Source organism: Ciconia boyciana, chromosome 18, assembly GCF_034638445.1.
Source record: "Ciconia boyciana chromosome 18, ASM3463844v1, whole genome shotgun sequence".
NCBI classification, from domain to species: domain Eukaryota; kingdom Metazoa; phylum Chordata; class Aves; order Ciconiiformes; family Ciconiidae; genus Ciconia; species Ciconia boyciana.
Genome location: NC_132951.1, coordinates 2,064,376 through 2,089,833, shown reverse-complemented (window position 1 = coordinate 2,089,833; position 25,458 = coordinate 2,064,376). Strand labels below are relative to the sequence as shown.

The 25,458-nt window shown below is 41.0% G+C and overlaps 2 protein-coding genes and 1 long non-coding RNA gene across 7 annotated transcripts in view; 2 read left to right on the top strand and 1 right to left on the bottom strand.

The window, feature by feature from the left end:
* Positions 1-5,092, top strand: part of RABGAP1 (RAB GTPase activating protein 1) — a 76,505-nt gene extending 71,413 nt beyond the window's left edge. For 4 of the 5 annotated variants that reach the window (XM_072882847.1, XM_072882850.1, XM_072882849.1 and 1 more), the window contains 5 exons: positions 213-317; positions 802-885; positions 1,736-1,807; positions 2,362-2,559; positions 3,398-5,092. In XM_072882847.1, the coding sequence (XP_072738948.1) occupies positions 213-317; positions 802-885; positions 1,736-1,807; positions 2,362-2,559; positions 3,398-3,520 (582 nt within the window). In that variant the 3' untranslated portion in view covers positions 3,521-5,092. The remainder of the gene's footprint in view (positions 1-212; positions 318-801; positions 886-1,735; positions 1,808-2,361; positions 2,560-3,397) is intronic. The other variant, XM_072882852.1, reaches the window with a different exon arrangement.
* A 27-nt stretch (positions 5,093-5,119) lies between these two features.
* STRBP (spermatid perinuclear RNA binding protein) overlaps positions 5,120-25,458 on the bottom strand; it is an 86,638-nt gene continuing 66,299 nt past the window's right edge. Inside the window, exons 18-19 of the transcript XR_012045634.1 lie at positions 6,222-6,414; positions 5,120-5,643 (exon numbers count right to left, since the gene is read on the bottom strand). The gene's annotated coding sequence lies outside the window, so the exon portion shown is untranslated. The remainder of the gene's footprint in view (positions 5,644-6,221; positions 6,415-25,458) is intronic.
* Positions 16,671-25,458, top strand: part of LOC140661162 (uncharacterized) — a 31,679-nt gene continuing 22,891 nt past the window's right edge. Inside the window, exons 1-3 of the long non-coding RNA XR_012045636.1 lie at positions 16,671-16,751; positions 21,038-21,147; positions 23,038-23,220. This is a non-coding gene — a long non-coding RNA (uncharacterized lncRNA). The remainder of the gene's footprint in view (positions 16,752-21,037; positions 21,148-23,037; positions 23,221-25,458) is intronic.

Genomic DNA, 25,458 nt, shown 5'->3' with positions numbered 1-25,458 from the left:
GCTGCTTTGCCATTGCAGACGGTAATTTTTAGAAAAATAATTTTCAGAATAAATTCTTATTATTAATAACAACAATGAACAGACCGTTATTAATGAGAAAAGACTGCAGTCTTGGCTGTGTCCTACTGGAGCTTGTGCCCATGGCTGCCTAGCAGCATCAGCACAGCAAGAAAGCCTCTCTTCACTGCTGTACTCCACTCTTTGTGTTTCAGGCAGAAGAAAAGGCAGATGCTCTGAATAAGGAACTGCTAATGACCAAACAGAAGCTGATTGATGCAGAAGAAGAAAAGAGGCGCCTAGAAGAAGAATCAGCTCAGGTTAGGGGCATTTCTGTCATTTTCACATTTCTGTGCAGTACAGAAATTAAAAAATAAAAAAGTGACAAGTGTGGGAAGGGCTTAATGTTCTAAGTCCTGTTTGTCCCTCTTCTGTAGTGTAAAGGACGTCAGCAAAGCAGAATTCTTTGCTTTCTTGCCAGGTGCTTCATAGAGTAGTGAATTTTTAACTTGAAATCACGAAGGCACAGACTGTGCCAGAGATTGCTGTGCAGAGAGGCAGTATAGGCCTTCAGCTGTCAGCACTTTTTTGTAATACTTTCTTCTCTTAGCTAGTCAATTTTTCTAACAATGATGGCCACCAAAGTCCAGCTTTTCTTTGTCTGCATGGAGCTGATCTTAGGCCTTTGTTCCCTGGTGCAGAGTCTAGCAGTGAGGTTAAGGAGAAGGAGGAAATACCACCTGGTTATTTTTCAGACTCTACAAATATATAAACCCTTTACTTTTTTTTTTTCCCCCCCTGCAGCTGAAGGAAATGTGTCGTAGGGAACTAGATAAGGCAGAGTCAGAGATCAAAAAGAACAGCTCTATTATTGGTGACTACAAACAGGTAAGCACAACTTAATGATGATGTGGTTTGCTATCAAATTGCAAGACTTTCTCAGGTATTTTAGGAGATTTCTGGAAATAAGTGTAATCTGTGCCATGCATTTGAGGAGACATTTTAGCTGTTTTAAATGGGAAGCTTGTGGTTGGTTTTGCAGTTTCTTTTGCTGAGATCCTCATGTGTGGTGGTCAGTTCTGTTTCCCCCTGAGGTAGGTATTTGTAGGTCATCAGTCACCACAGCCTTGGTTACAGCCTAACGTTCAAATGGGCTCTTGTATATCAAAGGTTCACCTGATTAAAAAAAAATGTTCTCTCCCAGCTTCCCTTCTTCAATCAAATGGTAACTGCACTTAAGAAATAAAAAAGATGCCTTTTTCCTTTCAAAGATTTTGCTTTGGAATTCAAGCTCCTGATCGTAAGGTATCAAGGGAGCAAATTCATGTATCTTTTTAGTGGGCCCATAACCTTCAAAACATTCTTAAGTCTGCATCACACAGGTCTCGAGGAATGAACTGGTTTTTTTACTGCTCTGGCTGTCTTGCCTGGCTCTTTTATCCCAAAAGCAACAAAAAGAGCCATGCTATTCCTAGCCTTTTCTGGTTCCTTTAGCACGGCCAAACTGCTAATAACTTATGTTGAAACTGCACCTTTTCCTGTGGGCATAGAAGAATATGTAGAGAATGAGAATAGGTACAATGAGACAACTTAGTGCAGCATCCCAATTTTCCTGGCTTTCTAAGAGCCCTCAGACTATCCCTGTTAATATTCCTGTAGCATTTATTTGTGCTTTAGCATTCATTTGGGAGGAAATTTACATTTATAAATGGTCTGGTAACATAATTTTGCTTGTCAGATTTGTTCCCAGCTGAGTGAGCGACTGGAAAAGCAACAAACAGCAAATAAAGCTGAAATTGAGAAAATACGGGTAAGAGACCAGCTAGATCCACAGCCTACAATGTTTAAATCTTAGCAAAATCATAACAGCAAGCACACAATTTATTTAATTACTAAAATGGTGGCTGACAGATTTCCTTAGTGACATACGGTTTTGGAAAGAAGATCGTAAGGGGGAGACGTTGGAGAAGAGATGAATAACTGTCACCTCTCTCCCATGCTGTATTGGTTACATACTAATGTTGATGCTGGGCAATAATAACGGTTAATTTTTTTGAGGGCTCTTTTTTTTCTGGAGGAGAATTCTCTGACTGTCTTTTACCATAAAGTAACATGTGGGCAGTACAGAGCCCATTATTGTAGCAATACAGCGTTACCAAAAATACAGCAGTGTTTCCAGAGCCCATAAATCTGGGGGTGGCAGGAGTTCCTGCTTGGCTGTGCTTCCCCAAAAGTTCCTGAGTTTGCAAGTCATTAGTGGTCCCTTTCGCCTTGTGCTGCTCTTCCAGAGCAGAGGCAGGAAAAGGCTTTGATCATATCACCAGCACTTCAATGCGAGCATTCACAATCAGGTATTTGCTTTAGCAAAAAGTGGATGACTGTGAGCATTGCCGGGAGTTCTTCAATAAAGAAGGCCGTGTGAAGGTTGCTAGTTCTGCCAAGGACGGTTCAGATGAGGACACCGATGAGGAGAAGGAAACGCTGAAAAACCAGCTGAGGGAAATGGAGCTTGAGCTGGCCCAGACCAAGTTGCAGCTTGTGGAGGCAGAATGTAAAATACAGGTAATGCTTTGGAGGTTCATTTTGTAGTCTATATGGTATGTCCATTCCTAGAAAAATGAGTGCATTGTAGAGGGACTGGAACAGATCCTGTTGGTTGAAACTGTAACCTGCTATTTCCTGCATGGGTTATTTAACCAAATGTTGGGTCTGAAACTTAGTGTATGCGGACAAAATAATTGAACTGTACATGATATATGTCTAGCATGTATATGGCAAATACAGCATGAACTGTATTTACCAGCTACTGCAACTTCCAGACATCTGCCTGGCTGCAGTGCAGTACAGTAGTTACTGACTGATCTTCTGCAACTTCTTGGAAGAAATCCAAGCTCTGACAAAGTACTGAATCATGCATTTCTTTATCTCGCAATCAATGTTAAGTGAAGTAGTAACACGTGACAAATGTTAGACATGTTTCTTAAAACATGATTGGAAAGCACTCCAGGTATTTGAGGTATTTGTGTAAAATATGACAACATTGTTCTTTTAGCCTAAAACTGGTATGTCAGTTCACAGAAACATAAAAATTAGTTTGTAAAAAGTCCGCTTCCTGTGGGAATAGCTCCTTCTCAGATGGGAAAGAAGCAAAGGGTTTCGATGTACTAAAGAAAGCTGAATGTTTCACTAAGGGCAATGACACAAGTCTTGTTTTGCTTTTCAAAGCTTTTTTTTTTTCTTCTTCATCAGCTTGTTGTGCTACTTTTAATTTGTGCAAGACTTGTTTAACTTCTAAAGTGGCCAAGTGATTGTAGATGTCCTAGAGCCTTCTAAGTTTAACTCATATAACCTTGTGCTGTGAATACATAACAAATTAATGAAATTACTCTTCCATTTGCAGGATTTGGAGCACCATTTGGGGCTGGCATTGAATGAAGTACAAGCTGCAAAGAAAACATGGTTCAACAGAACAATAAGCTCTATAAAAACAGTGACTGGAGTCCAAGGAAAAGAGACTTGTTGAAAAGCAGTTCTGTCAAACATACCTTCTTAACACGACACCTTTTGTTGCCTTCCTTGGCCAGATGTTTAATTCTGTGACATGAGAGGACCAGAATGTAAATAAAATAGAAACACAGCATGTCAGGATTTCAATAGGTCAGTGATAAAGAGGATGGAAACACAGGACAGGTTTTATTGCTAGACATGGGATCTGCATACTACTGATATTTAACAGGTGATGTAGCTAGATTGAAGCTCTTCAGAGAAACACTCCATTCTGCGGTCTGGCTGGAGGCTTTTCACAGACTAGGTACGAGAACTTACCAAACCCTAATTGTTAAGTTTACATATGATAGGTTTTTTTACAGTTATAACCTTTTTTAATATTTTATTTCAAAGGAAAAGTGTCACTAACAAAGTTTAAAAAAAAAAAAAAAGAAAAAAAGAAAAAAAGGAAAAAACAAACAACAAAAAAAGACAACTCTAGCAAGAACTACATCAGTGCCAGAAAGCAGTCCCCAGAGGTAGGATATGGAGAGTAGGAGGTGACATGTTTTGCTTTATGAATGGGGATGATTTCAGCATTCCTGTCGAGCAACCCCACTTTGTTTTAGTAGATGCAGCATCCGTCTCTCTGTGTTTGGCATTTCTTTCTGTTACTAATCAATTCTATGCAACTCTGGGCTTTTTTGGCATGGGCTGCCAAACAAATTCACAACCTGAGGCTGGGAGACTTGTCTAAGTGCTAGACAAGAATAATCAGAATTCTTGGCAAATTTCCGTTTCACTTCTGTGTCATATTGTTTGATCCACATATCAACAGCGTTAAAATCCCCAATGCCAGAAGTACTAATTATGTGGATGGTCTGACATTTAATTGAGTCTTTTTGTTTTGTTTTTTTTTGTCAGGTTTTTTGTTTTGTTTTTGTTTGTTTGTTTTTACCCGGCTGTAGCAGGCCTTCTGTGAAGCTCTGAGAAAGCTTCCAGGATTTAGTTTTGCACATAGGTATGAATGGGACAAAGAACCAATAAACTGAGATATATATGAGGCAAAAATCACTGCGTGAGTGTAGCTGCGAGCATCTATAGCTGTCCAACTCGCTTCCCTGGTAACATGTTCAGAGGTTGTGTAGGTCATTTTTCACGCTCGATGCAGTTGCACTAATAGGTGCTAAACGTGCTTGGATTTCTTATTCATTGGATTGTCTTGAGTTCTCACCAGAAAGCTGTAGAATGGAGTTTTGCACCTTGTAATTTTTTTAATTTATAATGGTTTGTGTTATGCTGAAGTATCTATTGCATCAGTGGATAAATTTTGTGTGCAGTGTGAGTATAAGCTGGTAACAATAAGAGGCACTGGTTTGTATATAAAGATATTTGGTTTATTTTGTATTTCTACCTTTTTCTTGTTTACTGTACTAATGCTAGCTAATGTACTCTGTAACTACGGAATAGAACATGCTATGTCCAAGCTTTTTTCCTTAACTACATACATTATCTCTATTGTTTAATACCAAAAAAAAAAAAATACTGTAACTCCATCAATATTAGATGCGTGGACATTGTGGTAGCATAGTTGCAGTGTGTATACTTTATGAATTGAAATATAAACTAGTAAAATTGTATAACTATTTTGTTGTTTCATTTCATTTTAACAGGAAATTAATTAAATATTTTGCAATATAAAACTAATTCTCCTCCTAAAGTAGAAGCAGTAGCATGTGCAAGCTTCTCTAAGACCGAAACTATCGTCATGCTGCAAAGGGCTTTGCTAAAAAAGACTGCATATTCTAAGTGTTGCCAACACTGCTTTATATAATAACATCTAGGGTTTGCTTTGAAAAAAAGAAACTACAAAAATGACCTTGTGCAGCTTGAGGCTTGTGACTCAGTATTTCTCAAACATGTCCAATTTAGAACGTTTTTTTTTTTCCCACGGCCCTCCAAATTCTGCTTGGATCTGCAAAATAAATGTAGGCTAGCTCTGCTTATCATCATCAGTAACAAATTCTGTGGGGTCAAGTGTCGTTCACGTCATCTTCACTAGGATCTTCTAGTCATAGCTGAACGTAGGGTTTAGCTGTGCAACTGGATGACTGCACTAATTGGGTCACAGTGCAGTGCAGGCTCCCCTAGCTGTGTGTCCTGCAGAGATAACAAGGAGTAAAAATGTATTTTTGTCACCAAAACGACCAAAGGTGACTCCGAAAGCAGCCCTGTTCTAGGAGGCTGTTACCATGCTGTCAGTTTTTTAACCATACTTTTGCTTTAAGAGAATGGCATGATAAGGTTGTGCATAGTCTTTGCTGCTTTGTCTTTCACAGAGGTGCATCCCTTGGTAACTTCAGCTCTGCAATTTCTCAATAATTACAACTTTTGGAGAAAGTTTGAAGGTAAATATGGGAAGGGGGAGCAGAGGGGAAGAAGGAACAACTCAAGCCCAAAGCACTTCATCCACTTATCTTCCCTAAAGGGACCGGGAATAGTCTAGCTTGCTCTTTCCTCCAAAAATGAGGTACTTAAAGGGAGGGGAAGAGTTGCTTTATTGTTCAGATCTCTTCCACTCTCTCTAAGTAAACACTTCAAAATTGCATGCAGCATAATCTCCCCATTTTAGTATGAACATGTAACATGCATAATGAGAAACTAATTTCTTCACAATGTTTTATAAGAAACATTTTATAGCCAGTTTCCAGTCATTATAGATTATTTTAGATACCTACCTGAAGGATTTTGATGCTGGAAAATAAGTATTACCAATGTAGTTCACATCTGACTCCATTTAAATATCCACAGCTAATTAAGAAAAATGGATCCTGTGCTGAGACGCACATCTTTTGAAGTGCAGTTACTTGTGAAACACAAGGAAGCAGGTCATTTTTAAGATGAGGAAGATGAATTTGCAGATGTTCAAGACTATGAATAAGCAAGGTAAAAAAAAAAAAAGGACATTGAGTCAGAGCTGCTGTAAGCACAAGTGTTTTACAGACCTGTAAGCAAAAAGGAATTAGTGTGTTTAGTAGCATTTTTGGCATTAATAAGATGGTTATTTGCTGGTAGTCAATCACCTTGGTGTTCACATATACCTCTCAGCTGGTTTTGTGCACTGAACTCAAGATAAGTGCCACTCTGCTGATGCTGGGTTTTAAATCTCATGTGCTCCAGGCTCCAACTTCCTAATGCTTTGCATGTTTGTGCTGCATCATTAAGTTCCTGTGGTCTCGTAGCGTGGTAGCTCTAGTGTTACGATCTCATTTTTGTTGCAGAACTTCTTGGCTGCTCAGGGTCTGCAGCTGGAAGTGGATATTCAAGATCTATCAGAAAGTTTTACCTTTAAGCATTGCTGGTAAGCCTTCTTGAAATTTATATAACCACCTCCATGACTTTTTTTAGCTGCCCTTCTTATCCGTGGCAGTGATATAAAGTTCCTGTTATCAAGAGGAGGATTTCACTCCATCTGTTCAACAGCTTGGCTTGCGTTCATCCAGCCTAACTTTAGACACTTCAGAGGTGCCTAACGTAAGAGCTTAATCTGGCGAGGTTTTTCAGCCCTCGGCGGGAGAGGGGATGGTGCTGCAGGGCGGGCGGCTTACCCTGGCTACCCACCTGCCCCGTGCCCTGATGGAGCAAGGAAGCTAGTGCGAGCCAACTAAATAAACTGAAGGTCCTTCTTAAATAAAAAAATAATGAAAATGTGGCGTCTGTGTGCACAGTGAGGATTGCTTTCTATTTTAAATTTTCCTCTTTCTCCCCCCCCTTTTTTTTTTAGCGTGCAGTGTTATTCCTTCTGTGTTACGAAAGGCAGTCAAGGATGCTGCATACAAAAACCTTCAAAACTTTGCTAGAATTTACTGCTGCATGTCCATAATGATTTTGAGGAATGAGGGTTTGATTTTGCTGCATTTTCTGCATGCTAATGAAATAGGACAAAGTGTAATCCTCTACTGAAGGCTTTTTCTTAGGATAATCTGGCCACACAGCTGCAGTCCAGTTACAGGAATGGCAGGAAAGCAAGGACTGTGAGAAAAGCATGATTGCCCGTGTTAAGAAACCATATTTGTTGCCTGACGTGGGTGTAACATTGAAAGTCAAATGTTTCCTCACACGAGACGAGTGCAACTGAGCTGACTTTGACGTTTAACATGCGGATGATTGTCTGAGATTGATTTAGTTGAGGAAGGGTAGTGCGGAGCACCCCGAATTCTTCAGGCCCCTCCTTGTCCGGCTGCAGAGAGGAAACCCCCGCCGGCTGCACCTCCGCGCCCCAGGTAAGCCGGGCCGCGGGGGCCGCTGCCTCAGCGGCTCTTATGGCTCCCTCCTCCTTCCTGAGGAGTAGGGGGCAGAGCCCGTGGGTCCCAGAGCGATCTCTGATAGGCTGGCGCACTGATTGGCAGCAGGAGTAGCCCTTGAGAGACAGCGGCTCGCGGAGCTGGCGTTGGACGTCGCCCACGGCGGCGTCTCCACGGCGCCATCTTGTTTGCCTTTAGCTTCGAGGTAGGTGAGGCACCGCGCCACGGTGGTGGGCGCCGCGCCGAGGGAAAGGGGCCATGGAGCAGAGCGGTGGCGAGAGGAAAGGCTGGGTCTGCCCGAGCGGGAAGGAGGGGCTGAGTGCGGACACCTGAGCAGCCTGCCCAGAGCTGCTGAGCCACCCATGATCCAGAGGCCTTGAGGGGAGCAGAGACCTTTCAGCGTGGCGGTTCCACAGGCGGTTCCCTCATTCCCCACGGGGCGCCTGTGGTGTCTGTGGGGGATCCCCTCAGCAGGCTGCTTTCTTTGAGCTCTCCCCGGCATTGGCAGTGCTATGTGCTGGTGTCAGGAAAGCACTAGGGTAGGGGAAGATGGCAGAGTTTTAAAAGAAAATGTTAATCGCCAGAGATTGATGATGCTTTGGGAGAAACCTATGCTGAATTTGGTAGTGTGTTAATGGTCTTTGTGGAGAAGGTGTAAAATTTTCTCTTCATTTGCATGGGATTTAAATTGCCTTGTCTTTTTTTTTTTTTTTTTGCCCTTTGCAGACAACACCATAGGTGTCTCAGGTTGAGGAAGGTGGTAAGTTCTCTTCCTGTGTAGCATCAGCACCTGCTGTTCTGGGTGGTTAATTTTTATGCCAGCTTGTCACAGTCATAGACAGGTTTGTTCCTTTCTTGTGCCAACTTTGCTGAGAGGTGAATTGAGGCCTCCTGAAGGGGAAGCTTTGAAATAGGATGTGAGAACTAATAAAGCACTGTGTGCTTGAACCATTTGATCTATAATGTGATGAGTGGCTGCCTTGTACTGTTTTCCCCATGGAGACCCTGCACAACAAGAAGCCAATCAAATCACTAACTGCTGAGCAGGTTAAGGCAGTTCATGGTTTCCTCCTCCCCGTTATAGGCTCTGCTGAATGTTGGTTGTATTCTGATGCTGGCAGTACAGAAAGCTCAAATAAGGAAAAAACCCCCTACTTCCGTAAATCTTAGAATCACTGAGGTAATGCTTGTGTAGATGTGTAAAAGGAAGCTATTTCTGTGCAGTACTAATGTGTGTAGAAAAAAAATTACTATAGCTTATGCGTTTACACATGTAATGCATACAAATGTATTTGTATAGGCTAAAAACTATTGTAAATAGAACTTTTCTGATTTCTCTTCCTGAAGTAATGGGAGGAGAATATGATTTATCTGATCTCCCCTGGAGGACTGCAGAAGCAGTTTGCTAACCAATTTTGTGAAATATCTTTTATTTTTAGTTGAGTAATTGTATTACAGGGTTTGGCCCAAATTGGCGTAGATGAAATTGCCGCAGATGGCACTGTAAAAGTCCTGGACCCTGCGAGACTTCTAAAGAGCAACATTAAATAGCAAGGTTCTTAACAGAAATCATCTTTGTTCAATGATCTTTTAATGTTAAATTAAATGTTCTCTATACTTTTAGGGAGCTAAAATCTATTTTGATAAAATTCAGCAATTAGGTAATTCAAGCAATGAACTAATAAAGACAGAATCTGTCAGGATGCCAAATAGCATCCAGCCAGAGATGCAGATTTCAAGATAACATTTCTCTTTGTACTGTCTTATCCTTCCTACGTGTATTATTGAGTCTGCTCGGCATGTCATATTAATTCTGCATATGTCAGAGGAGGGGTAAAGAAAGAAAACACTTGCAAGTGCTTTCTTGCAGGTGCCTTTCTCATGATGTACTTTTCATTTATTTGATTTTTTTGCCTAGGACACTCAAATATGTGGTGAGTTTATGCTTGTCTAATGATTAACTCTACAAGTCCTAAACCCTCAGTTTTGCTAAAAAGCATGCTCTCTGATGAATATTTTCCATCTTACTAGATGCAGACTTACAGTGTGATAGAACTGATGGAATGATCAGACTGCACTAAAAGGTCAGTCCTTCTCTCCCAACTGCACGTTCCTGCTGGCTTCCTGGTGACAACACTCACCCAGGCATACCAGTGCTAGCATGAGAGAGGGGACAGATCTATAGCCAGCCTGATGGTCATTTGCTATGGAGTCAAATCTTTAGTTTGCAGCAGCAGGGACAGAGCAGTTAAGTTTTAATGTATGCTTAGGCTCTTCTCAATCTGGGAGGATTAACTTGAGTATCTTAAAATGGTTTTGCAGTAAAGACATCCTGTAGCACTACCTTAGGACTCTTCTTTTTGCTATGGATAACTCTGGTGTTTTAATGCTGCTTTTCACTTTTTGTAGTGAAAAGTTTTTGTGATAAATGTGCCAGGAGCTTGATGTTCTGTAGGTAGGTGGTGTAGGAAAGATGCCAACTGTTTTTTTGGAGATAAACTTGCTGATTGAGCTTTTTCTAAGAGAAGGGTGTACCATAATCTCTGTACTAAAAGGTGCTCTGAACTAGATGTAGGTGACACATGACACATAATGTATCAGTCTGAACCAAATGTGTGTTCCAGATACGCTTCACAGTTTATTTTTTGTTTACAATTTTCCCTTGCTTCCAGATGGAAGAGAGAGGAGCGTATTCTAACATTCTGGATAGATGCTGTCTTCCAGATGCAGTGCCGACATCAGAGGTGTTTGCCCTCGGATGCCACTTGCTGTGGGCTGTCGGAATAATGACTCACACTGATTTGCCAGCAGAGCAGTTGGTAGTGTTTCATAATTTTCTTCTTACAAAATGAGCAGTGGTTAGTTCAGACCAGCAACAAAACTGCTTGAACTGACCCAGCTGGTTTTGCCTGGTACAGGTTGGGAGCACTTTGATGAACCATGCAGCTAGGAAGTCCGTGGCTGTGATAGTGTCTGGGAGGATGACAGTGACAAAGCTGCCAGGGGCAGGGACCTATTGCTTTGGCACAGCTGGATCTGGGAGACACATTCATGAAAACCTTCTGCTTTCAGCATGCGGACCCTTGTCACTAAACCTTACAGACTGTTGCTTGTTTGAATGAGTTGTTGAGAAACATTCAAATCATGAAGTCTGGAGTTTTCCAAGGAATCTAAAGATAGTTGGTGCCCAGCATGAGCAAAAACCTCTGTGTGAACCCTCATTTCCTTTTAGCCAATCCAAAATCTACAATCTGAGCGATAGCTGGAGTAGTTACAAGACTGGAACATTCCATATTATTATCTTATGAGTCTGTTCTGAAAGTTGCGTTATGTCCTTGTGTGAAAAGGATATGCTAGGAGGAAGTGTAGTAAAATTGAAGTGTGTTGGAAGTAAATCTATGGGATGTATTTCTAATACATCTTGAACTTGGCTTAGAGTACTGGTACTTAAAGTTTCTGTTACTCTCTTGCTTTACTAATACCGGTTGAGATATGAGGTATAGTAAACTTTATAGCAAAAGTTTATCACATAATAGTGAAAAGTTTTTCAGAATATGAAAAACTTAAATTTACCTTAATTAAAATGTTAGGGCAAAAGTATTTTTTAATCAGCTTTAGTGACCTGGAGGTGATGTGACCTTAGTTGTTTGCTTGCTATATCATGATCTTACCTTATGGGGCCTTTGGTGTGCAGCTTAACTCTGTGCATGCCTGTCTCTGGAGGTGATAACTATTCAAAGTACAGGTTGTTTTATAGAAGCGAGCACGCTGTTTTACTTACGGTGTTGCAGAGGTTTGCCTTGTATGACAAAAGTCATGATTTTTAGGAAGGTTCTACAGTGCTTCAGGTGGAATCACAGCCACCCTGGACTCTTAGACTCCAGAAGATGCAAAAGTGATGAGACTTGCAGGCTGCCAGATATGAGCGGAAGCCCTCATCATGTAGAGTGTACAGTTAGTGTATGCCATGAGTACATCAAAGCTGTGTGTTTAAACTCCCTGCTGTGAGCATCTGTTAATGCATGGAGTTGTCTGTGTGATCCAGGGTAAAGGGTAGCCTTAGAGCCACATTCATAAATTAATTTTGGGAGGTGACACTAGAATGACTCCTGATGGGGTTTTCTAATCTATCTGGCCAGTTTATCCCAGGTAGGGAAAAGAAAACTGCCATGCAGATTTCATTCAATTTCTGTGCCTGAGAAAAAGTAGTAAAATACTTGCTGAGACTAAGAGCTGTGCCACTGTCAGCTTTCATGATGTGAGCAAAGGGTTTTTAGCAGTTCTTTTAAGAATACCATAGAAAACCACTGTGGTTTTGGCACAGTTCTTGGCTGACAAGAGGTGACTTAATGTCTTCTGTGCCCTGAAGGCTTATGCTAGGTTAAAGAAGTGGTTTTATGGTAATTTAATACTGGTGCGCCAGAGTGAATGGATAGGAAAGAGGAAGAGGATGAAGGCTCGTTGCTTACAGAGTAGTGTATATCTGAGCTCCCCACCTACTCAGGGCATGGTGGGACTGCTGCATAATGCCACTGAGGATCACTTGTGGAACAAGATCTCATCTAGCATGGAGGGGAAAGGATAGTGTTTCTACGAGATGACGACTGTGCGTCTCCCTAAGGTGTTTCTTGCACGGTACGGTGAAAAACCCAGCGTGCCAGAGAGGCTATGGAAGCTTCTGCCAGACTTCTGTGAATTATGGATGAGATGTCTGCTGCTAGCACAGACACGAACAGCAAACTGTAGAGCTCCTGGGTGCCTTCAAGTCTCAGCATTACAGTAACAGACTGTTTTTAGGATCCACTAGCAACTCAACAGCCTGCTCTGATCTCTTAATGTCTTTAGAACTTACAGGTGCTGCTCATTTCTGTGGTTAGAACAGAGTGAGGAGGCCAGTAATAAGTAGTGTAACTGGGAAGTTCTAAATTTTGTCCAAGTCTTAATTCCTTTGTTCTCAGTGAGAATAATGTAACATACATGAATTTAGTTTATTCATCATCTTTCACCTGAATGCTGCTGCATTTTTCTAATCTGGGTATGTGCTAGTCTGCCCTTAGAGGCTTGTTTGGGTTTTTTGATTTTGTTATTTTTGCAAGGGAGGGTGTTGTCTTTTGCTTCAGCTGTGTAATTTTTAATTTGTTCCAGTATTAAAATAAGCCAGTTCATTGTCCCAGACAACCCTGAATAGTCCATGTGCCCTTTGTACATAGCAAGCAAGGTGAGAGATTAAATAGAGTATAAAATACCTTGAGATAGCTGCTTGGATGTGCAGCCTGATCTTGGTGGAACAGTTCTGTTGGGCTTCTGTCACATGCTGTAAACAGATGCCTCCTGTAAGGAGCTCTGTGTTTTTTACCCTCAGCTATATGCAGAACAAAGGATTGGAATAACGACAAAGAATCTGTGATAGTGCCCTTTCTGTACAGGTCAGCCAGAGCTGTGAGGGACAGATCCTTTTTCGTAACTGTGGCATCACTGGAGTGGTTTATTGACTATGTGCCTTCCATCTCCAAGTACAGAGCTGTTGTGCAGGAACAATCACACTCCTCAGCCAGGCAGGGTGCAGGCAGGACTCTGCCTTCACTATTGCCAAGATAAGATGAAATGGAATTGACTGGAATGAGGTCTGCCAGTTGAGGTTGAGGCTTGCAAACTGGCTCTTGGCTTTCTCTGCAAGAACACCTTTCTTCTCAGACTACATAGAAATGGAGCCCTCAAAGTCAGTTTGGAGCAGTTCCTTGCAATTTGGCTTAATTTTCTGGGGATTTAAGCCTTTAATCTTGCCCAGCGTAAGGAATATTTTTGGAATTACTGTATTAATAGAAGATGGAGAAAGCTCTCATCACCCTTCCTCCAGTCACTGGGATTTGGTCTCATCTTCATCTTCCAGGTTTGTTTATTCACAGCCTAAACTGAGGCACCCACAGATCTCTGCAGTTCCCTAGCTGCAGACATAGGAAGTTATGTGTCTTCAATGTGTACCAACATCTTTCTCAAAACCACATTGTTCATTAGAACCAGGATAACTGACCTGTAATTTGCAACTCAAATCCCTGTTCACATACTTGCTTTGTGCTGTATGCAAAAATCCTGTTTACCTCAAGACCTGCACTGTCAGTAATATAGGCGTTTGTGTGGAACTGCTTTGCAGGGCAACATAATTTGATTTACTGAGCTGTAGTTTGTCATCTTGCCCTGTTTTAGCCTTCTCTCTTCTGTTGTAATCAGAAGTTACCCAGATTTAAAAAAAAAAAATCCCTTTGAATAAATGATAACCAGCAGAGGGCTGAGTGTGCCTTTACTGCAAGCAGGAAATCCCATCTTTGGTATGTGTCAGCACCTAAGCAAAGGGTACGGGAGGGAAGTGTTATTTGTGCTAGGGTGACCCTTTTTTGAGATCCAAAGGCCTTTTTTGGTTTTTGCCCTGTGTTTGTGTCTGGAGCAAGAAAGGGCCTTTTTGTATTACTGTAACAAGAGTACACACAGGCTTTTTATAGCTTTGCAAATAAATGTGCTGGAATGTGTAGCCCAAAGTAAAGATGAATTCAAGGCCCTAAAAGTGTTAGCAGCCCCATTGGATTGGGCTGACAAAAGGGAAGGATCATTTACAGCTTAGCAAATGGGAAAGAGAAGAACTCTTTCTAGCTGACTTGCTGGAACTCAATCCTGCAGCAAATCACCAAAGTCAGCATTACGTCGTGAGCAATCAAGTGAGGTGACACTTCTATTCTTGCAGAAGGAGGGGTGCTGTTCATGAAGAATTTGTGCGAGCTTAGCAGAGGGGACGGTTCTGGTGAAGAAATTACTCTTATTGAAGGCTTGCCCTGTAAGGCTAGGTAATGCTCGAGTAAGTGTGAAGTGCCAGTAGGGAGTTCTGCAGCAGAGACGGAGATTCCTCTGGCATTGGGAAGACTAAGTGCTTGATGGAGGGACTGAAGGAGAGTGTGGTAGTTCTGTGGGACTTCGGTCTGAGGATGAAATTTAGAATGCTACAGCTGGCATCCAGTGGACGGCTTTGTAATCTGGCTTCTTATATGCTCTTTGTGGAACAATAGGAATTGATCCCATGCTTAAGTCTTTGCTGTGATACTGGTCCTGTGGCGAGTAGGGTGTGGCTCAGACTGTCACACACGTACGTTTTCAGAAACCTAAATGCTGAAATGAGTGCCTTCTGATTTTTTTTTTGCAAGGAAACCTGGAATCGTCAACTGTCTGGCAGCCTTGTGGAAGGTGTCTGTGAGCCTGGGGAACATAGGTGTCCTTGTTTGAGATACTATTAAGTATCCTACTTTTCTTTTGAAAGTAGACCTCTACTTTCACTCTGCATTAACTGTTTTTCCTTACCATTTTGCAGGTCTCTTAAAACAGATCAGCATCAAAGTAGACCAGCGTGAGGGATAGTGTAGTATTTGCTGTACACAGCCCGTGTGCTTTTAAGTAAATAGGAGCTTTTGCCAGCCCTCAGTGTCCCAAATGCCTGTTACAAAACCTTGCATTTGGGATCTGTTGTTTATTCATGAGAAAAGGGAACTGACATCTAGATACCTCAGGCTGCTGAAATTAAAGAGACAGTAGGACATGGAATTTCCATTGTTTGGTATTGTGTGTTCATTATAAAGTGAGACTAGAGCTAGTTCTCTGATTTTTTTTTTTGGGGGGGGGGGGTGGCAGGTTTATAGATGCAGCAGTTCTTGCAAGTGGAAGTGACAGGCTAGCTTGTTAGTTGCATGGACATCAGTCAATAAATAATTTTTTCCTGCTTCCTCTGTAATCAAATACACTTTTTCAAGGTGATGTTGATTGCAGCAAGATAAACAGGGCGTCCTGCTTGTTAAGGAGATGGTTCCTTCTGCATGGATTCCTTCAGTGCTGTGCCAGCAAGGGATGGGGCTAGAGTAGTCACGCAACATTGGGGAGGGCCTGAAAATGAGGAAGGAGCTTTCTGTTGCAGATTTCACTGCATGTGTTCATCTGCAGGTTGATAGTGAGAGACATTGCAGTACGCTGAGAAAAAGTAGAGAGACCTGGGTATTGCCTGTTGGTTTGGAGGGGGCGGGGGGGAGAGGTGGTAACAGTAATGAGTGCAAAGGGCCACTAATTGCTGCTTCCCTGTTCTCCCAAGCAAGGCGCTGTGTAACTGCCTGGGCAAGTTCAGGTTAGCTACAGCAGGACAGGAACAAAACTAAGTAGGAGATGTCAGGCAGTTCCACAGTGAAGAAAGAAGGACATGCCAGCCTCCTTTATCAGTCTAGACTCAGTATTGTACTACTCCTCCCACGCACCACTCCCTTATCTACCCCTTGTTTCATTGCTGCGAGGCCACAGAATGTCAGCCGGCTCCTGGAGTGGGCCCAGCTCATTTCATTAGCTGTCACTGACCGCAATTGCCAGGCTCCTGCTGAAGAGCTGTCAGCCTTCTCAGCACCTCCGAGATGATAATCCTGAGGTAGCTTTCTGAATGACCTCTTAATAAGCTAGCTAACATTAAGCATGTACATAGGTGTGGTTTTATGCTGATATATTGGGTAAAACTGACCTCAGTTTCAGCCAAGTGTTAATGATGTTTTCTTAACTGACTATGTTCAGTTCTTTATGGATCTTCCTTGCTAAATATTTGATGCAGCTCTGAATTTTAAGTGACGCATGGTTTAGTTGGTTTTGGTACAGTGGTCCCTCAGTAGCTCTTATGTGCATAACTGACTTGTTTGCCACACAACAGCAGACTCAGCTGGCTGCACACTGTTTTGTTGAGTGCAAAAGTCTCACGCCAAGTCTTATTCCAGTTGTCATATATGCTATGGGGTTCCATACATCTCATTTTATTAAGAGTAATCTCAATTTTAGTCAGCTCACAACAGTTTTTAATCCTTCCTCAAGGTTGATCTCCTCTGATTTGATTAATGACCTCTCCACTTAGACTTGAAATGCCGAATTAAAGACCAGAAAAAACACTTCTAAGAAAAGGTAAGAGCATATGATAAAATGACTTCTCTATCTTCCCTTCTAGAGTAAAACTCTGTTCTGTAACTCCAGGCAACTGGACATACTTGAATTACTTATTCCAATAAATTTTACCTTGAGTTGCAGCCTCAAGCAAACAACAACAGCCACACAATTCTCATGGTATCCTCAACTCCTGCCCTCAGTGGCTCTGGACAGGGAAATTGGTTGCATTTGCTTCAGACCTCAGAGGACAAACTGGGACCACAAGAATTTAATGTTTAGGAAATATAGTGAAATGAGAGAGGCAGGAGAGGAAAAAAGTTTGAGAAAGAACTTTACTCGTTCTTTATATATGTAATTTATCTTTTAAGAAAATAGACATCCAGTTTTTCTAATTAGCTAAATCCTAGGAAATGGCCACTTTTCATTCTGAAGTAAAACTTGCCTTCCTGGCTAGTCTCATCACAGCCTTCTCTGGGCTTTTCCGTTACTGCTTCCATTAGCTAACCCCCAGTGGTATTTGTGTGCAGCAGCCCTTGCACAATTTCAGTCCCATATACTCTATTAACTGTCACCTTTGTGAAGGAATGCATTCTGCTTGTTACAGCATAAATGTGCTTTATGTTTACATCTCAGAGTCACAACTTTGCTAATAATCATCTCTGATAAAACTGCAGCCTTAGGAAGCGCTGTCTCCCCTTTCTGCTGAGCCTGTTACCTGACTAAAGTGGAATGGACTTCTGTGGTTTGGCGTTCCAGGCTTCAAAAAACCTTAAAGCCAGTTTCCTCACTGTAAACAACAAACCCCAAACCAATCATAAGGCCGTAATTCCTGTTTACAGAGATAAGCCTTTATTGTATGCTATTGGAAGCAAATGGGACATGGTTACGGTTTTATATACAGAGAAGTCTGTAGCACTGGGTTACAATCAGTGGCAAATGAACTAAGATTACAGTGCAGATCTAAGTGTTGTGTACAGTTAATAACAGTGGCTGGCGTACAAACCACAACACAGAAGCCAAATGAAGCCACGTGTACAGGGTACAGCATCACGTGAGGAAGCAACTTAATGTAGAAAGAGCATTCCATTTACTTTACATTTGCAGGCTTTTTTGGCTAGTGAGTAGATACAGCTCAATTTAAAATTCAGTGTGCAGTTATTTTTCTTCCCACTCAACTGCTACCAAATTAAGACAATTTTAATGTTCAGGTTACATTTTTAATGCTAGAAATAGCTAAGGTTGTTGCCAAATTACTTTATTTGAAGTTGCTTTGTTTACAGTATAGTCAGGAATAGTTTAATCATCATTGTTCTCTACAGATTACAAATTGGGATAAATCTTAAATATTTCGAAAGTAGTCTGGAATTAGACCACAAGGATCTCTTGTACTTCATTTGGAAGTTTAATTCTGGGTAACCTCTTTTGAGAGAGAGCTTTATTGGGAAGAAAGACGGAATTGTCCACCATATTACTCATTTGTGGAATTTGTAGTACTTAAGGTTTAGATAGTTCAAAGGTCATATTTCTTTTTATTCAATGCCATATCCAATCTTAGTGTAAAAATAAACACTCTGTCCTCTGTGGATAAATAAATCCATCTGTTGGCTGCAGGTCAGACCTCTATTGGTGAAAGAGATTTAGAAAAATAGACCTTTTCTTTAATGTTTACTATGCTGACCCACAAAGGAAAAGTGAAATTTATTCAAGTCTAGAAACAGAAATACAGTACAAGTGATTTATAGAATTGCATTCCTTCCCTCTACAAACTTGCTGAGCATGAAACACTGCCCCAAAGCACTGCCTCTGTCTTTTCCTTGTCTTGTAGAAGTAATTGTCATCAGAAAAGTCACGTTATACTGCACTGCCAGATTTCCTGTCTGCCTTCCAGTGTGCAGACTCTTAGCAGGGCTCTGCTTCCTGAGGATTCTTTGCTTAAGAATTCTTTAGATGGATGGGTGGTGGTGGTTTGGGTTATACGAAGGGGGATGTTTTAGCCCAAATTAGCAGCAATTGTTTTAATTGATTTTACTGATGGTGATTTTTGGTGGGTGGAAACTCAATCATTTAAAAAAAAAAAAAAAAGCTTATGAGTTGGACTTGGAAAACACCGGCCTTTCCTCAAAATCTCCACTTCCGAGGCTGCTTCCCATAGATGTCCTTCTCATTGAGGGGCTGGTACATTTGGCAGTACAGGTTTCATGCTCAACTTTGTCACTAAGAACTGGACAGGACTTTAAAAAGCATACAGCCCACTGGGACTTGCTCTGCTGTAGTATTTCAGTGCTTTTGACAGTCCACCCACAGCAGTGTTGCTCTCTTAGAAGTTCAAATGTCCCAGAATGGCTCTAGGACAGCTGGAGGACGGGTGACATTCTGGAGTGGAAGTAGTAGTTAAGCACCAGTTGCTGGCCCCTGCAGAGGCTTGAGAGAACAGAATTGCTTCGTAGAGAGCCTGTCGACCTAAAAAGCTTAGTCAGTTTGATCAATAAATATTGACTTAGGGTTAGGATCAGAAATAAGACACTGCACTTTGGAATTGGAAGACAGAATCAACTTCCTCCCTTTTCTGTCCAAAAGGAGACTAGCTTTAAAACATTGATCCGTAAGGATCTTTGTGATGTCTGATGTGTAGCTCACGAAGCGTGTATTAATGTACCTGTCCCTTTTTCAGGGAAGAATAAATGCATGACTGGACAAAGCTTTGAGGCTTTTTTCTGTGGGTTTTTGTTTTTCTTTTTTTTTTTTTTAAACATCTGTTCTGTGTTGTGTTGTCCCTGAAGGCATATTTACCCACTCTTAAATTATGCAGCATTGCCCAGAGAATGGCTCTGTAGTTGAATATGCTCTCTGCAGTACAGCCTCCGTTTTCTTCCAGTATATGTATATTTCCATGCAATAGATGTTATTAGAAAACTACACTTGCCTTTATCCTGTTATTTTGAGCAGGGAAGCAGTGATACTAGTTTGAAAACACAGGAAATAACCTGTACAGCAAATGAGAATTTTCATAATTAAATTCATATAATCACTAACTTTTCAAAAGCTGTACTGCTCTGAATGCTGTTCTTCAGCCCACCATTATTCTGCTTTGAGCAGTATCACTTTACGTCTGCTTATGAACAGTTCTTTGTGGAAATAATGAAGGAAGAATACTCTCTCTCCTACACTGACTACATTTTACTTTGTTAGTTTACAGGATGCCCTTACAGAACTACAAGTTCTATTGGGAGTGCAGCAATACACACATTTCTGTATGCATAGATCATTAAATTGTAACAGTGCCAGCAGTAAAGCAAGACGTGCCAAGATGTTCTGTTCCTCTTATTTAAGCTTGATTTATATGTGCCTGTTGACTTAAGATGCAGTTAGTGTCCACTGCTGAGATGACACAGTACCCTGAGTAACTTTGTATTGATTACGCTTACAGAAGCTTGTGCTTTTCTAAGAACATAGAAATGAGCACAAAGAAAATAAGTACATCAGGTTGTTTCCATGGAACACTGTTAATCAACTTATTCATAGCAGCTTTGAAGTATGAAGTTAAAACTTACCTTCTGCTCTACTCTCTTTGAAACTGAGGAGTGCTATAGTTAACTCCTCTAGCTTAAAAAAATAGAAGGGGATAGAATGTCAAAATACACTTTTCTGGTAAGATGAACCTGCTACACCAATATCGGTGACCTGAAATATGTACATTACAACATGTAGTTGTGGAAGCAGTATATCTGCTTTCCCTTGTTGCCATGCTGTTCTGTGTAAAAGCAAGTTGTCTAGAATACTGTGGGCATTGTAGAAATAAGTTACTAGCGTTCCTTTAGGGGAAATTACTATTATTCCTTTCCCTCCCAAAATTCAGTTGCATGCCATATACACTGCCTGGAGCAGTCTCCCTATTTTGGATAGGGCTGCATCAGGAAATAGAATTTGTTCATTGGATCTCTCCTGTTCCTCTTCCTCCTCTGGAAAACCTTCCATCCTGGACTCGTTTACTGAACAGAAAAAAAAATTCATCTCCTGTAGCAACATCACTAGCAGCTTTTGGCCTGCTATATGGATAGCTTAAACCTCTTACCTAATGTCTTATAAAATATTGAAAAAACAGTACCATCTCCCCCTGCTCTTAGTATATGAAGGCTGCTGGTTTACCACAGTAGACGTAAACCTCCTGGTTTTACCACAGACTCTATTAATGGTCTTGGAAAAGGCAGTGCAACTTTCCCTCCAACTTCTATGATGCTCAATCTAAGACTGGAGAAGGGCATTCTAGCTTCATTTTTTTCTTTTCTCTCTCTCTCTTGCCTCAGTCCATTCTACCAGGACCAGATGCATTCAGCAAGTGTGTGTTCAAGTAGAAGCTGCACTACACCTTGTGAATGGCAAAGCAGCATAAGGCACCTGGAGCTTCTAGATCCAGGTAAGAGGCAGGAACAAGGCTTAAGTCCACATGCTATTTTGGAATTAAAAATTAACTGCAGCTCTTACTTGTTCCAGCTCCCCTGTACCAATGAATAAAGGATAGCCAATTACATTCAATTAATGCCTTTTAGAATTAGTGTAATTTGTTCTAGTAGAGATAACAGTCAGAGGTTTTCACAAACATGCACTTCTGGCTAGCTATAAAACATTTTGATGTTGTTTACTTACACAGCATAGAAAAACTGTACCTTTAATTATCTTATTGCCACAAACCTTTGAAGTTGGAAATGAGATAAATTCAGCCTCAATCTGTGGTTAAAATTTTTATATGCTCTTTAAATTCTTGCAACTCTTGTTTATCAATGGATTATTAATTAAACATGGAAGAGAACTCTCCCACTGAGAAGGCTTAAGTCTTTGCAACAGTTTCTGTAGACTAGGCTTGATGGGTTCTTTTAAAGTACACTTAACTATTAAACTACCTGTGGTACAGTATATATGACCTTAGATTGTACAGAGTTAAGGCACCAAATACAAGATAAAACAACATCCAAAATAAGAAATTTGCTTTACAACTGCACGTCTCCACATACCACTTTTGGACATTCAGCTCCTCTTAAACATCAAGGTAAACATGTGGTCTGAATGTTTCATGCAGCCACAGGAATTGGAGGAAAAAAACCCACTTTACTGAATTTAAATCTTATACTATGTTGAACTTTTCTCTTACAAAACTCACACAGCTACTTTTAGTAAGGCATTGCACTGCCTACACAGTATCAGACAGGCCTAGCAGAAAAAGCACCCCTTCTGTTTGAAGACCCCAGACTAGAGGAACAGACATGTGTGTCCTACTCATGCTTCTGTATTGTCTTAAACATCAGTTACAAATGAACAACTGAATCAGTCCCATTTCTATGAGCAGAATGGGAAAAAGGAAGATGTTTCAGGAGCACTAGAAAACCTGGACATAAATAGGTATGGATTTAGATGACACAAATAAAGCTAAGGAGACAAAACTTCTGGGGTTAAGTAATAAAACAGCTTTGTGATGACAATTCTCTTAAGCTCAAACACGTTATTACTAGCTTAAGCGGTTAATGTTCAAAAGAAAGTACGGGTGAAAACTGCTGCCATGATCCATAGGCATAGGACTTCAGTGCCGAGTTTCACCAGTGAATTGCTCTAAAATGACTATAACAGAATTTCCACTTTACACCAAGGATCAGATTCACAGCAAACTAGATGTGCTGAAACAGAAGAATGAAACCAATGAGCTATTAGACAAGCTGTCTCATATACTATAGATAGCGGATGCTACTACAGTATCCCTTTGCTTTGCTTTAAACGAGTCAATAAAGTATCTCATTTTTCAATAGATTTATTCAGCAGGAAGCCCGAGAGAGTCTGTGTCCTGAACATTCAAGCTGAGTTACTGGTTTTTAAGACAGTACAACTGTTCTTAACAGAACTCCTCAGCAAGTCCAGCAGAGAGCTAATTTTCATTCTTTTGATGCCAGAGAGGAGAGGTCTTAGTCAGCTTCATGATGGAGAACAACAATCTGAACTTCATATTTACATATCTCATCATGTATCCAAAAGAATCCACTGCAGCAGAATTCTTTTGCTGTTTCCCAGAGCCACCGGAAATAGTAGCTGTTTTTGTAAGCTGCTTCTGTGACTTGGAACTCATCTGAAGCTGGGACATATTTTTCTCTTGATTAAGTAAGAGGCAACTGTCTACAGAGAATTTAGCTAAAGGCAAGAAGTTCTAATACCGAATCATCATATCTTAGCCTACCAAGCAAACGAGGCAGAGGGAAACTTTCAATTTTGTCTGAGTAAAGACTGAAATACTACATTGTCTTCTTGCTCTTCACTTATACAGTTCTGGAGAGATGTTCAGGAATCCCACCTCTAGACTGTGATGATCTACGGGGCGCTCAGAAGTACAGATGCAGAATTACAAATGCAGCAAGGGACACCGTTTCTTTCAGGGGATTGGTGACTGAAAAGACGGGGACTGCCAGGCTTACTCTCCAAGGACGTTGCTGGGACTGGATCAGGGATGGTACGTTAAAGCTGCTCACATTTATTGCTATCTTGGAGTTTTAGAAGTGCCAAGAGATTGATGTGCCATAGTTGAACAGACAACAAAGAGATTTTTTTTCCTAGACCACTTGAAAAATCTTCATGCCACTCTTCCTTCATTTTCTACTTCCTAATAACATGAGGAACCTGTGGTCAGGGAAATTTTTCTCAATGGTTCAATGAAAGCAAAAAGCCTCAAATAATTTTAGATTTGTGCACTTTTCCCCAGTTAAGTTCCTTCAGTGGCTAGAGGGCATAGTCTTGTATTGAGTAAGACACACTTTAAATCTTTTTTCCTACCAGAAGGCAAGTGTTCTCAAAGAAAGAATCCTAGTCTCCAGAGATCAGAGATACCAGAGTAGTTTTCACAGATCTTTCTAACTTTGTAAATGAGTAGAAATAGTCCCTTGGTACATGAAGAAGTTGAAATATTGTAGGAGAACTTGTTTCTCTGAAGCTCTTCAAAGGCTGATTAAAAGCTTTTAAGAATCTAGAAAATTCTGTGTAACAATTCCATAATTTGAGAGAATCAGTTATTTACTGGGATGCTAGAAGGTGATCAGAAAAGGCAGGGAAGGAGGACAGAATTCATGGAAGCAAAGGTATTTAACTGCAGTGAAAGTCACAGCAGCAGGGTTTACAGCACATTTAAGTGGGAGTAAGTCATCACAATTGCTGACTCATCTAATTAACTCACACTGGCTACATGACAGCAAATTAGACAGATTAGGAACCACCCACCCAGGCACTAAATTGCCTTTGTGAGGATTGGATTGTGCACTGAGTCCAACAGAAATTGCTTGGGCAACAGAGGCGGCGTGTTACACATTCCCTTCATGAGTATAGGCTGGCCTCCCTCCATCCAAGTGGCACAACGCCCAGGAATAAGGTCACTGTGTTCCAACTCCTGAATATGTGCTTAAGGAAGACAGTGAGCACTGGCAGAGAGAGGACATGATGGCAGGAAGCAACATGTACCATGCTTTCAGCTAGCCAAGCCCTTCAAACCAATCTGGTTGTCTTAAAACCTTCTCTAGACAGAACATGCCTGGAGAAATTTTGTATGGCTGGCAAAGTAGGATTGAAGTCCTACTTTATTAAATAAGTTATTTCTTCAAAATTCACAGTTGTGTATCTGGGAAAATGACAAGCATTCCAGCTGCCACTCACTCATCAGGAGGACAAATGCTGAGGTATGGTTAGCAGTACACAGTACTTAAGGGTTTCCATCTGTAAAGGCTGCTGTTTAAAACTCAACTTCTACCAGTGCAGCTGGTGAAATGGAGGTGCCAGCTCCTTCCAGAGCTATGCACTTTTGGAGAAGAGATACCAGCTGATATGTATCATATGTATGATAACACCAGGTGTCTCCTGAAGTCATGTGCTGACAAACTTCTAAAAAAATGCTTCTGTCTAGCTTTCACCTATTTCAAAATAAAGGAAAACACTGCTTCTAGAATGTATGACCTCACAGCAAGGTCATACCAATGCTGCTCTTACACCAATGCTACAACTGTGTAAGAAGTCAACTGGGATTAAGTTCTCTGAAGAGGAGATGGGCCAGAGAGAATGGCTGTGCTGCACAGGCACTGCAGACAGCAGTAGGACAGTGCAGCAGGCTGGTTATAGATACATTTGGGTCCCATGAAACCCAAACTGGTAAAAAGGGAAAGCAAGTACCTGCCTGATTATGGGTTTGTATGCAAGAGTGGCTAAAGGCAAACAAATGCTTTTGTAACATTGCAACAGTCTGTATTTTATCCCCATTCTGTAAATAGCCTCACTTTCTTCAATGTTAACTGAGCATGCCACTGAAGCTCATAACTGTTCTTCCAAAGTCAATGGTAATGCCATCCACCTCCGATACAGATAATACATTAAACAGGTCCATTCTTTATTGTAAAGCTCTGGCTTCTTTTAGTCCTTTAAGTGCCAGACACCATCTCCCAAAATACACGCTGTCATCTGGTTAGCTAAAACTAGAGTTAAGGTGGGTAGTGTACAGGCACAGACTTTCCCTGGTATCCTATTTATATATGTACTATTCGAAAGGAACTTTTTCAAAATTCTCTTCCATGAACCAGAAATTCCAACTACAAAATAACATTTCTGCTTCACTGAAAAGGTACTACAAAATAGACAATGATACTAGCAGCTGCACATGGACAAAGCATATGGAACCAGGTTTACATATTTGTCTGTTGGGTATATCCAGAGG